Source organism: Elgaria multicarinata, chromosome 3 (genome assembly GCF_023053635.1).
Source record: "Elgaria multicarinata webbii isolate HBS135686 ecotype San Diego chromosome 3, rElgMul1.1.pri, whole genome shotgun sequence".
Classification (NCBI taxonomy): Eukaryota; Metazoa; Chordata; class Lepidosauria; order Squamata; family Anguidae; genus Elgaria; species Elgaria multicarinata.
Window position 1 is genome coordinate 49806413 of NC_086173.1, and position 12313 is coordinate 49818725.

The window sequence follows — 12313 nt, forward strand, 5'->3', positions numbered from 1 at the left end:
CAAAGTGGGCAAAATGGTTTGCACCATCCCCTTCCCCCCTAACCCCGATTTTAGACCACCCCCGATTCAGAGATCAGTTTAAGTACAGACAATTTGCAGGTTGGGAAGAAAAAGGTTTTTTCCATATTCGTGATCTCTTTATACAAGGAAAAATCATATCAATGCAACAATTAGAGGCAAAACTGAGCCCATTCCCAAAGCCTTGGTCACCCATTTGCTGGCTGCAGCCAGGTGGGAAATTGCCCAATTCTGGAAAAGCGACAGACCTTTTGACCATCAACGCTGGTTTGATAAGATTTGGAAACTAGCTTTAAATGATAAATTGACACAACATAGCAGGTTAGCAAGGGGAGAAATAACATCAGACACATTTGTGGAAAACTGGTTGGACTTTTTCACATTTATTAATATGAATCCTGGCGAACCTAGACCCCCAATGACTCAGGAATCTTTTTGGTCAGAGGTTCTAACTTAACCTGCATATTTTTCTGTAGCAAGTGCTTACTGAAGGAATGAACACCCATGCTTTTTTATAGTGGTGCTGTGGGAACATTTATATTGTTGTTGAGTGTTTTCTTTTACTCTGTGTGTTTATTGTATTTGTCCTTACTTGAAAATCAATAAAAATAGTATTAAAATAAAAATAAAATAAACATGGATTTTGGAATGTTTTCTTTTGGCCAACACAGCTACCTTTTTGTGTGGCTTGGAGAATTTAGCCATTCAAAAGCGGGATCTTATACTGGAAGAATAACGTCTTATACCAGCTGAAGGATCTACACTACTGCTTATAATGGTTTATAAGGGTTATGACAACTGTTCAGGCCCAGGACACATTACATATACTGCTTTCATACCATTTTAAAAGTGTTATATCCTGCTTGGTGTAGATCGGAGCACATCCCCTCCAATTACTAGATGGAGAAGCATTTGAACATGGCAAACTTTTACTTTGGTGTGGCTTGTTGGCAGTATAGAATTACGTTACTGCCGATTTTGATGTAATATGGGTGTGCAAGCTTTCGGAAGTAATCTAGAAAGCCACTTTAGGAGAAGCTTTGACGTATATTGCTTAAACGCCTGTTAAGAATTCGCAATTGTATAGCGGCCATCTCCCTGAATTGCCCAACCGATTTCTTTGTTGTCAGGGAAACGGGGCTTAGCATCACTAATCCCCGTGTGTGGACTACGAGAGGGACGTCCTCCCTGCTCTCCTCGCCCGCTTCTTAATGCAACGTCTGTGGTGGACGTGTGAACAGGTCACACGCACCCCTGCTCTGGAAGGCGCCACGCTCCCTCAGGCTGCCTTTGGCCCTGCCACGCACTGCATGAGCGCGTAGGAACCAGCGGACTCCTGCCTTGTGTGTCACTGAGAATAGAGTCCGGCAGACGAGAGAGCTGGGAAAGGAGCCGCAGCAGCTCCCAGACGGAGGTCCCCTGCAGGGCGGTGTGTGCGGGTGGGGAGGGGGCGTTTCTCGGCCAGGCAGCCGCGCCAGGGGGCGCTGGGGAGGGGGAGTGAGAGGATGAGCAGCCATCTGGAGGAGAGGCTGAGGGAAGCTGCTGCTCTAGGCGACCTCGAGGAGGTGCAGACGCTGCTCCGCCAGGGGGTGGAGGTGAATGCCCAGAATGAAATCAATGGCTGGTAAGACTCTCCTCGTTTTCTCCCCCACCCCCAGCTCCACCTCCTCCGTGCTGTGCTCCTTCCCACTACAGCAGCAACCACTCCACTCCCCAACCCGTTTACAGGATATTTCTGGCGGGACAACAAGAAGAAAAGCACGTTACACGCAACTACAGCTCCAGTCTCTCCCACAAATCACCCCGCACTGCTTCTCTCTCTGCCCGCCTTCCAGATGCGCTTCACACAAGGGGGCAAGCCCCCAGCAACGCCTGGCAAAAATGGGTGGGCCAAATATAGGGCAGATACTGATAATTGACTGCCAGGTTATGAAACTCAAAGCAGCGTAGAATGTCTTTCAGGCTTTAGTTCTAGAGACGTTGACGTTTAGGAGATTCATTCAGGATGAACAGTCACACTTGTATTTTATTTTTTTGCCTGTTAGCCATCACAGTCATTCTTCATGACATTCAACGATGATGATGATTGGGGTGTTCAATGTGCTTTAGCTATTCAAGGCCGATTAAACGTGTTTATTTTCCTCAATAGTGAAGATATTTCATAATATTATTTATACTTAAAACGAAGTGCTGTACAAAACGAGGTAGAAGTTGGTGGAGCTGAGATTTGGGGGATGACAGCGCACGCTCCGAAGGCCAATCTCAGGAGATCTGCAGTTGGTTCTCTCAACATCTTTGTTTGCACTTTAAGGCAGATCAGAGCACAGCAGTCTCCTGCAGGACAAGGGGGAGGGAGAGTTTGGGGGCAATTATTTTTGAAATCATGGGTTTTAAAATCATTTCCCAGTGCTCTGATACAATCTTCCCCTCCCCCCGCCCTGCTCACTTCAGATGTAGTTACAGACCTCCTGAGTAACATGTGGTTGTGCAGTTTAGCGCTACTATGGGTGGGTCTTCCATTAACAATGGAAACTTATGTGCTTCACTGCACTCACATTCAGCACTACTAGTCTAGCAACGCATTAATCTGGTTTTGAGAATAATAATTATAACTGCCACGCTAGCCAAGTGGGGGTTGCTTATTCAACCTGGCGTCCATGGGTACCACGGCTCATCACGGGTTAAAGAACCCACAACAAGCTGTTGTCAAAAGCTGGTTACTAGTTAAAAGATGTGTCATCTTGTGGTTAAGACAGGAGTTAAATCAACTGTATGCATATGTGTGCACGCATACAAATTAAATTGGAAGGACGGTGTGTGTTTATGTGTGGATGACTCTCCCAAGTGCTGTCCTCTCCATATAAATCATGCTCCTCCAGCTTGCCAAGCAGCTCTTTCGCAGGTTCTGGGAGTGCAATTGTGAGTCAACCCTGCGCACCATCCTATCACAACTGAGCTTTCCCCAATCCACCAAACAGGCGTTTACTGGGGAGGAGGGTGTGTAGGGATGACCCTGCCAACTTGCTGTCCTCCTGATGTAAAATTGCACCCCCTCAGCCCACCAAACAGCTAATTGACATGCTGCAGGGTGGGGGAGTGCAATTTCGGCAGCGGACAACGTATTTTGGCAGTAGGGGAGGCATACCTGCAGGCCACAGTAATGGCATCTGCAGGCTTCCCACATGTGCTCTAGAGAGTTACAGATGCTAAATAACCAATATGTTTGTTTTACTTAGGACTTGTTTACATTGGGCTTGCAAACGGAACCACACTCAAGTGGCTGCTTACCTGCTGGATTCTGGAGCGGATAAAGAGATTTTGACAATTAATGGAGAGCTAGCAGCACATTTAACTTCAAAGAAAGAAATCAGAAATATCCTGGGAGGTATACTTGACATCTTGAATTTGTCTTTTTAAAAATTTACTATGGACTTTTCATGTAACACATTAGATGGACAACATTTTTCTTTTGTAGCAGAGCCCTACACTCCTCAGATTTCAAATGAGGGTCATAATAGTCGTGTGAGCTACAGGGTGGGATCTGACCTTATTCAGACTTTTTTTTTTTAAGCCTTCATGAATACATTACTTCATTTTATAACTCTAGTTTTAGATGTTCTATGCTTGCTCCATTGCAGGAAGATGTCTCTCATAGCTATTTTTTGCCCAACAGAATGTAATTTGGGTGGTCAGTATAAAGGTTTATAAGGATCATAAGGAAGTCCTTTCCCCGGGATAGAAAGTTATTTCTATTTCCCCCTTCCTCTGAGAAGTTATGACAGCTGTTTTCAGATTTCTTTTCCTCTGGGAACCCCTTCCCAGGGGTGGCCCTACCGTTAGGCAAAATGCGGCAGCCACCTCAGGCAGCTGTTTCTGGGTGCCATGAAAGGACAGCAAATTGTTAGTTGTTTATTCTTATTGTGTGTTTACTGCAAGGAGCGGGGAGATGTGCTTATATGATTTTGTTTCAGGTGCCAAAATAACTTAGTTAACTTTGAGTACTATGTGCCTTGACTTTACTGTTCTGCCTCAGGCAAGCAACATGCCTTGGACCAGCTCTGCACATTTCACTTCCATTGGTCTACTGAAGCTTCTAATTGGCTGTGGAATCCCTGTATCATGCAGAGATGTGTTCTACAGAGCACTCTCAATTTCTGTGTGATGCGAGCTATGCCTATTGGGTGCAGTTATTTCCATGCCTAAATTGAGAATGACCCATGTTACACAAAATGGCAGCCTGGAGCATAGAGTGTGCCTGGTGCATGCAGCTGCCGCTTTGCATAATTAATCTGATCAGAGGTTGTTTCATGACATGTGAATCTGGGCACTGTGGGTTATTTGTGGGCTAAACAACTGACAATTGACCTACAATTAGGTATTATGTTAACTGTGGGTTGTTTAATACATGAATAACCCATAGTCTGGGTTTTAATGTCACAACACCACCTCTAATCAAGCTGTGTAAGGTGGTAGCAGTACACAGCATGTGTTGTTGCAAATTGTTTAATTAACCCATGATTCACCACCATTACATGCTAACAGGCTTATCTGAAGTCCTAGAATTGACCCAAAACTCCCCACAGGAGCTCATAGGTTCAGTTGGTTCTCACTCCATTAAGCTTCAGTCAGGCTGCTTTTTTATTTCCCTTTTAGTATGGGTAAAAGTACCATCTCTGTTTTGATGAATTGCTTTATCCTGCTCTTAGTTAAATTGCATGAAATTGATTTTAGTAATTTGAATTGTTTTTATTGTTATGGTTTTCATAGCATATTGCCTTGAGTTTATTAAAAAAAAGGGGTTATCTCCTGACCCCCAGCCAATAACCTTGGCATAGATTAATTCAATCAGTGGGGCTGTTTTTCCATTAGAAATAGCTGATTGATTTTACAACTTTCTGAGATATTAATTCTTGTGGTTCCAGAAAGCATATGAGAATTCTGTTTGTTATGATTTTTAATGAACAAAATGGTTAAAATATTCTATTTTTCTTTTCCCAACCTCCCCTGAAGTGGAAGAGTGTGACAATCAAGAAGTGAATGACTTAAAGCTGCCAATTGTTGCAAACTATTTGACCAACCCACCATTCCCTTACAATTACAGTCAAGAAAGGGACAGTGTCCTTGATACCTCAGCACCACCTGAGTGCACTAACACAGCCTTATGTGAGGGTGAGCCTAGTCCTTGTTTATCAGCAACTCAAGATGAAAATGTTTGCACACCCACCTCCCACAAAGAAGCAGAATTTCACCATGAAGGGGAGCTCACTTCTCCCATCAGCACAGGAGCATCAGAACGCACACGGCCTGGAGTCCAGAGCCGCCCTGTTTATCCTTTACCTACATATCACAACAGAGCTCTTTTTACCTCAGCTGTATCTAGACAACATGTACCTCAGCAAACAAATGGCTCCTGCATGGGCACTGCTCTGCCATTACAGCCACTGCTTCTCACAGGAAGTTTCCCATATAACATGCAAGGTATTGAATGGTGTAATTTTCCATTATAATGTTTTTTTACTGCCTCGATGGAAATTGAGTTTTGCAACACTTCTTGCTGTGTTTCATGTCTGCTTTTTTAGAATTCCCTTTTCTTAAACAGTTGCAAGCGTGTCCTCAAGATGGGCCTGTTTCCTTAGTTGATTCTTGATGTGGAGTCATTTTGTAGATGTGTGAGAGTGAGCAGAAAGTAGATCTCCAGATGTTTTGGATTTCAATTCCCAACATTCTTGACCATTAATCATGTTGGCAGGGGCTTCTGGCAGTTGAAGTCCAAAACATCTGGAGATTTACCTTTCGTCCATCCCTGATGGTGGGTACCACTCACTGCCACAGTGTTTCTGTGGTCCATCCACCCATTTTCTTCTTCCTCTGTGTAATATGATCAGAAGTTGGGTTTCCACACTGTTTAGCTACTGTGAGAGAAAGGCAAAATAGTGGCTTGTCATAAAATAGTAGTCATGGGGTGTGGGGAGAAGCTGTTGAGAAAAAAGGAGCTGTACCTCAGAAACTATAGTAGAAGGGTTGCCAGGTGCTCAGTGTAGTGAAAGGAATACTGACATTGTAATAGAGGAAATAGGCAGATTTTCTAAAATGGACAATTTATGTTGGAACACAACCCTCAGATCTGCAGTGCAAATATGTAAATGTTAAGGATAGGGCATACACATTTTAACAATTGTGCCAGTGGAAAATTTCAAAACATTATATTACTATGCTTACCTGTCCTGGATGCATCATGACCAAAGTACATGAAACTGACCTGTGTACAGGGATGGGCAGAAGAAAGATCTTGGCAATTTGCAGTAGATCAGCAAGGATTTCTGACTTATAACAGCAACAAAGTGACTCTACCAGCTCTAAATTATACTTCTGAAATTATGAAATGTCAGGTAACCATGAGTGGATTTTTGTGTGGAAGGATTGTGAGCTTGGTTGAGTTCTGGTACTTAGAACAAATTCCCGGCTTCAGAATTCTTTAATTCTAAGTGTATATCTTTTGAACAAAGCAGGCTGCAGTTGGTAGACCTCAGGGTTCTAGTAAAAACAAAGCAGATGCCACCACCCTGAAGACTGCCACCTCTGTTTTAATTTCATTAATTTCAATGGGGCTTTGTCACCACTCGTATCTCCTGGATTGTGGGTTTGGAAGTGGAGTGAAGGAATTGCCATTTCAGTTTCCCTATGTGCTATTGGTGATTAACTTCATTTAAAAACACATTCTTTCCCCCTTACAAATATATAGAATTGGTGCTTAAAGTAAGAGTTCAGAATCCTAAAGAGCACGACTTCATTGAAATTGAACTGGACAAAAAAGAGCTGACTTACCAGGATCTGCTCAGAGTGAGTTGCTGCGAATTGGGTGTTAATCCTGAACAAGTGGAGAAAATTAGAAAGCTACCCAATACACTGATGAGAAAGGTAAGGAAATTTCCTTTTCATTAGGTGTTTATTTATATTTTGACACTTCTACTTCGGACATGCTGGTGGAAATAGATCCTCATCCATCACAGAACATAGACAATATAAAAACTACCCCAGGTTATTGCCTTGTAAAGGCAATAGATAAAACAGGTTTTTATCAGGTGTCTGGAGCACACAAATAACCAGAGTGCACTATATTCAACTGATTTGTTCTCTAGAAAATGCCAAATTTGTGCTTCTTAATTTATTGGCCAAGCTTTAGATCACCTGTTGGGGGCAAGGAAGAGGTTATGCTTCTTGCTCCTGAACAGCAATTGGGAGTCAGGGCTCTTCACCACCAAACAGGTGGTCATGTCAAAGTTAGTTCATGCCTCTTGTTTATTATCTCAGTATGTAATTTTATTATGGCACATGTTTAAAGGAGTATTGAACAGGATCTGAAAAACTACGAGTGGAGTTCCAGTTGTACAACGAGGCTTTCCCACCTCCTTCCCACTCCAGGACCTCAGATCTCCTAAAAGCCACTCTGGACAGGGAAAGCAGCCTTAAGTGAAAACTTGGTTTGGATTGGTAACACTCCTCCCTTACACAAGCAGAAGAGACTTCTCTTCATGTAAAGGGTTCTCCAGATCTCACCTGTTTTTCTTTGTGCATTTTATGTCCTTAAAACTCTGCCCTTCAGTATTAGTAGCCCTTAAAACAATTCATATTTCCAACCATGCCACACAACTAAACCACATATTTTTGTAGGGGGGAAATCCCATGTTTTGTAGGAAACATGAAAGAGCACAAATCACCATCAGTTTGAAATGATGCCATCTAATGCGCCACTATATCTCTGAGAATCCATTGACCTTTTGGGCCACTTTTATTTGTTCTTCCCATTTGATCAAACATTAAATGCCTCCTTGCTCATGTCGGAAAAGGAGCTTATGCTAAAGAATCTGCAGATACCTACTAATTTCCTAACAGGAATTTCAGGTAGGAGCCAAATGCTGGGCTCAGATGACACACTGCCATTCAGCATGCATTATTTAACCCATGATGAGCCACAGTGCCTGCAGGCACCAAGTTATATATGCAACCTCCGCTTCGGGGATTGTTGTGTCCTGTGAAAACAGACTACGGGTTGTTTAACCCTCCCATAAGTCACGCTTGTCAGTTTTACATGACATGACAACTCCCTGAGCAAGGGTTGTATATTCAAAATGGCAGCTGCAGGTACCACAACTTAACTGTGGTTTAAATAATGGTTGTTATTTAAACCACAGGCTGTTGTGTTGAGTGAACAGCCCCATTCTCTAGCATGGGGTCATCTTTCTCCCTGGTGAGCAAGTTTTCCCTACTTCTCTCCTTCCTAACTTTTTGGGCTGATAAGCAGCTAAGCAGAGATAAGCAGTGGATGGAGAAAGGTGGCCATTGGCTCATCGGAGAGAGACCAAGCTAGAACCTTTCTCTTTGATATGCTGTTTTTCTATGTGGAGAAATTTCTTTATGGGGGAGCATTCAAAAGTGCGGAATCAGACCACTGGGTCATGTGCTCCAGTTCTGTCTACACTGTCAAGCAATAGCTCTCCAACATCTCAGGCAAAAGGCTTTTCCAGTGGTTACACAAAATTCAGCTGGAGACATTGGAGTTTGAACTTTGGACCTTTTCAGCTATGGCATGAGACAGAGAAATCTGAGAGTGTGAGTCGATGTAGTCCTTTGTAAGAATATATTGGTCTCAAAATTTTACCTTATTTGAGAACTGGCTCCTGACAGAATATTGGTATCAGCAGTTTTAGGTAGAACTTCTAACAAGACTGTACAAAGTGATCCAGCCGATGGTTACCATTTGTTATACAATTTGAGAGCAGCCTTGTTCTCTTGAGAAACTTGGAAGGCTCCCAGCCCCACACCAGTGTTGGGCAGTAGTTAAGACTTCACATTAGCTGAATGGTAAATACAACTACTTTGTGGAAAGTAAACTACTTTTGTTGATAATTATCTACTGTAAACTGTACAATAATTACTTTAATTGATTGGGAAAATAAGTAGTCATTTATTTATCATATTAAAATTCCACAGAAATACAAACCGGTTGCTAGGAAAAATACAGGCATAACGCAATTACTAGCAGAAGGAGGAGCAACCCACCCTTTCATTCCTCTCACTTGCTAGGAGCAATTCCTAAACAACCACGGGATGAAGGAATCTGCTTCAAACTTGGCATGCCTAAAGCCCTACTTAAGAGCTATCATGCTGCCAAGTTCATCTCTATATCTTTAAAAATGATGGCGATGTAAGCATTTTGTTAAAATGACAGGGCTGTAAGCATTTTGGTTAATTGCCATAGCCTATAATGAAGCGGTTATCTGAAAACAGAGTGATTTTCTGACAAGTAATTGGCGGTACAGAGAGACTGACCCCCTCCAAAAATCAGAGTGGAGAACCCACTCAGAAGAGCTCTGCCCTGAATTTCGGTGTGGAGAATTATTATTATTATTTATTTATATAGCGCCATCAATGTACAATGTACAGAAGACCCACTCTGCACACCCCTGGTAGAGATTTAAAGCCCTCTTTGGACAAACACACATAAAATCCTGCTGCAGACCATGCTCTATTCATGAAAGCCTCTGGTGACAATGTTGAGGACTAGAACTTACACATATGGCCCTGTTGCCATCTTCACACATTTGTTGTGAATGCGTGAAGAGGGCTAATGAGTAGTCATGATGTACCTTCCTGCCACTAAGTAATCCACCATACTACTCCATATCAAGCTGTGACATGGGTCAGTATGATAAACTTGTTCCCTGGGTAGGGAGTCACTGCCACAATTTACAATGGAATATTTTTTTTAACTGATACACTGATAGCACATTACAGTATTCCATCTGGTAATCTCAGTGCAGCCTGGTTTATCAATTTTGTTCACAATTAAAACTGCTTTAAAGTATACCCAATCAATTAAATATTTTTATTTTCTTATTCATTCAAGGATAAAGATGTTGCCAGGCTTCACAATTTTCAAGAGCTGGAGCTAGTTTTAGCGAGAAGCATCAATTCTCCTTTCAGAAATGCTGCCGCAACAACACTGATGGAAAGACCCTGCTACAACACTAAAGCAGCAAAGCTGACATACTGAGTTTTAATATTTACTGCAATGGATTAAGTCATATAAAACCTTAAATTCTTGTTAAGGTTAATAGTCTATCCTTACTAGTGAATATTTTTATATATTGATACTTTCGATTTAGATACAGCATTTCTCTTAATATTTATACTAATAATAATTGCTGAGTGGAGCTAGCACTAAGCACCTGTACAGCTCAAGCACCTTAGAAGTCTTATGTGTAGTCTATCAAATGAACAAGCAGACGGTAAAAATGGATTTGGGGTGGGGAGTATTCACAACTATTTCCCCAATAGGTACTTGTTCCCTCAGTGAATTGGATTTTGGCACCTAATAAATTGTCAAACAATGTGATTTTATTGAAACAGCAACTCGATTCACATGATTCGACATGGCTAGGTGCCACTGTCATTTTGAATGTGCAGCCTCCAACTGGAGGTTGTTCTGTGATGTGCGAATCCAGATGCTATGGGTTAATTGTGAGTTAATCAACCTACAATTTGGCTAACTTTGGGTTGTTGAATTCATTATTAACCCACAGTGCACAGGTTCACATATCATGAGGCAACCTCTGGTCGGGCCAAACAGGACCTATACAGTTGAGAGATCAGGATAACATTACCATAGAAATATTTGTATTATAGTTGCTTGCCCCTTTTGTTTTGTTTTTAAAATAGTAGTGCTTAGTACCTTCTCTAGGTTAATAGTAAGACAAATAAACTGAGTCCAGGAAGTACACTACAGGGGAAAAATCATTTAGTAATTTCCTTGCCCAATGGTTTTCATTCCTTTTCTCACCATACAAGTACATGAGCTACGGATAGTTCCAATGTTAACTGTTATACAGATTTAGTAGTTTTGCCAAGAAAAACAAGTTTAAAGCATTTTTCGTTATTAACTTCTGCTCCATAACATTGATGTATACTATTTAAATATGAGTGGAAGAGATTATATTGTAATGCTGGTAACAGCAAATCTGTGCATTTAGAATACTATTTTTGTAGTTTTGTACAAAAAATGTTAAGGCATGCAATGCAAACTGAAGAAATAGAAATTGTTGTATTTGTGCGTTATCCTGTAATCTTAAGATAACCATTTCCAAAAGTGGCTTTATTTGTGCACTATCAACTTATAACAGGTTTTTTTTAAGTGTTTTTTTTAATTAAAACTTTGTTTTCGGCCTGAGTGCTATGTCTCTTGTACAGGATTCTGTGTTGCGAAGGCATATCATAATTCATGTGCAAATAGTCAACTCCACAGATGACTATTATCATATCGTCTTGGGTACCCCCTAAACAGTCATCCGTGGAATTGACTATTAGCATAGGATTGACTATTGCCCATCTGTCCTCCCCACCAAATAGTGGCAATTGGTTCCCATGAGAACACTCCTTCGGGCCGGGTCCCCCCTCCCTCAGTACCTGGCAACACACTCTCCTCCTCCTGTTGCAACCTGGCATGAAGGGGAATTTTCATGGGAACCAGCATCGTATGGCACGATTGTAGCACCCCCATGTTTTTGTGAACCGCCCAGGGATCTTTGGGTATTGGGCAGTATAAAAATGCAATAAATAAATAAATGTACCCTGGGGCGTGTGCATCCCATCCCTGACAGCATCAGGCCATCGTCTCCCTGCGCCTGGCACGGAGGAAGGATATGCTCGCCTGACACTGTCAAGGACAGCATCTGTGGGCATCTCCCTCTGCCACGCTAGGCTATCCATTTGGAAATGGCGTCAGGGGGATGGATAGTGGCAGAGGGGAGACGCTTGCATGACGAGCATATACCTTCCCCCGTTATCCATTTGTGAATATCGGCAGGGCATGGAGGGAGTCAGTGAATGTCTACCTCCACACCCTGCAGATAGCCACAAATGGGCTTCGGATCGGGGCTGGGGGAATTTCACCCGCAGTTTGATGCTGCAGCCACAGTACATCCTTACACCCATCTGCCACACGCTTCCCAGGACGAATGACACATACCTACACAGCCCCACTGGGCAAGAGTGGCAGAGGTTTCTGCCGCTCTTGCCTCACAACTCTGTAGGCACGTGAAATAGTCAAGGGAGCCCACCACACGGCACAATAATCAACAGTTGTGCAGATAGTCAACTCTGCACACTGATTATTTGCATTGGTTATTCCTGTGAAATAACCAACTGTTGTGTGGAAAATCAACAGTGGACTATTTAGTCTGCCACGGACTATTTAATCAACTATTGACTATTGTGTTGTCTGAACCCACTCAAGGTG

At 42.4% G+C, this 12313-nt stretch overlaps 1 protein-coding gene across 1 annotated transcript; it reads left to right on the plus strand.

Annotated features, from left to right (window-relative positions):
• The first annotated feature begins 1523 nt into the window (after nucleotides 1-1523).
• On the plus strand, nucleotides 1524-10708 carry LOC134396669 (ankyrin repeat domain-containing protein 40-like). Its single transcript, XM_063123215.1, has 5 exons — nucleotides 1524-1642; nucleotides 3255-3403; nucleotides 5029-5496; nucleotides 6761-6936; nucleotides 9926-10708. Exons 1-5 carry the CDS (start codon nucleotides 1524-1526, stop codon nucleotides 10070-10072), a joined length of 1059 nt encoding a protein of 352 aa, XP_062979285.1. The 3' UTR covers nucleotides 10073-10708.
• The last annotated feature ends 1605 nt before the right edge of the window (nucleotides 10709-12313 follow it).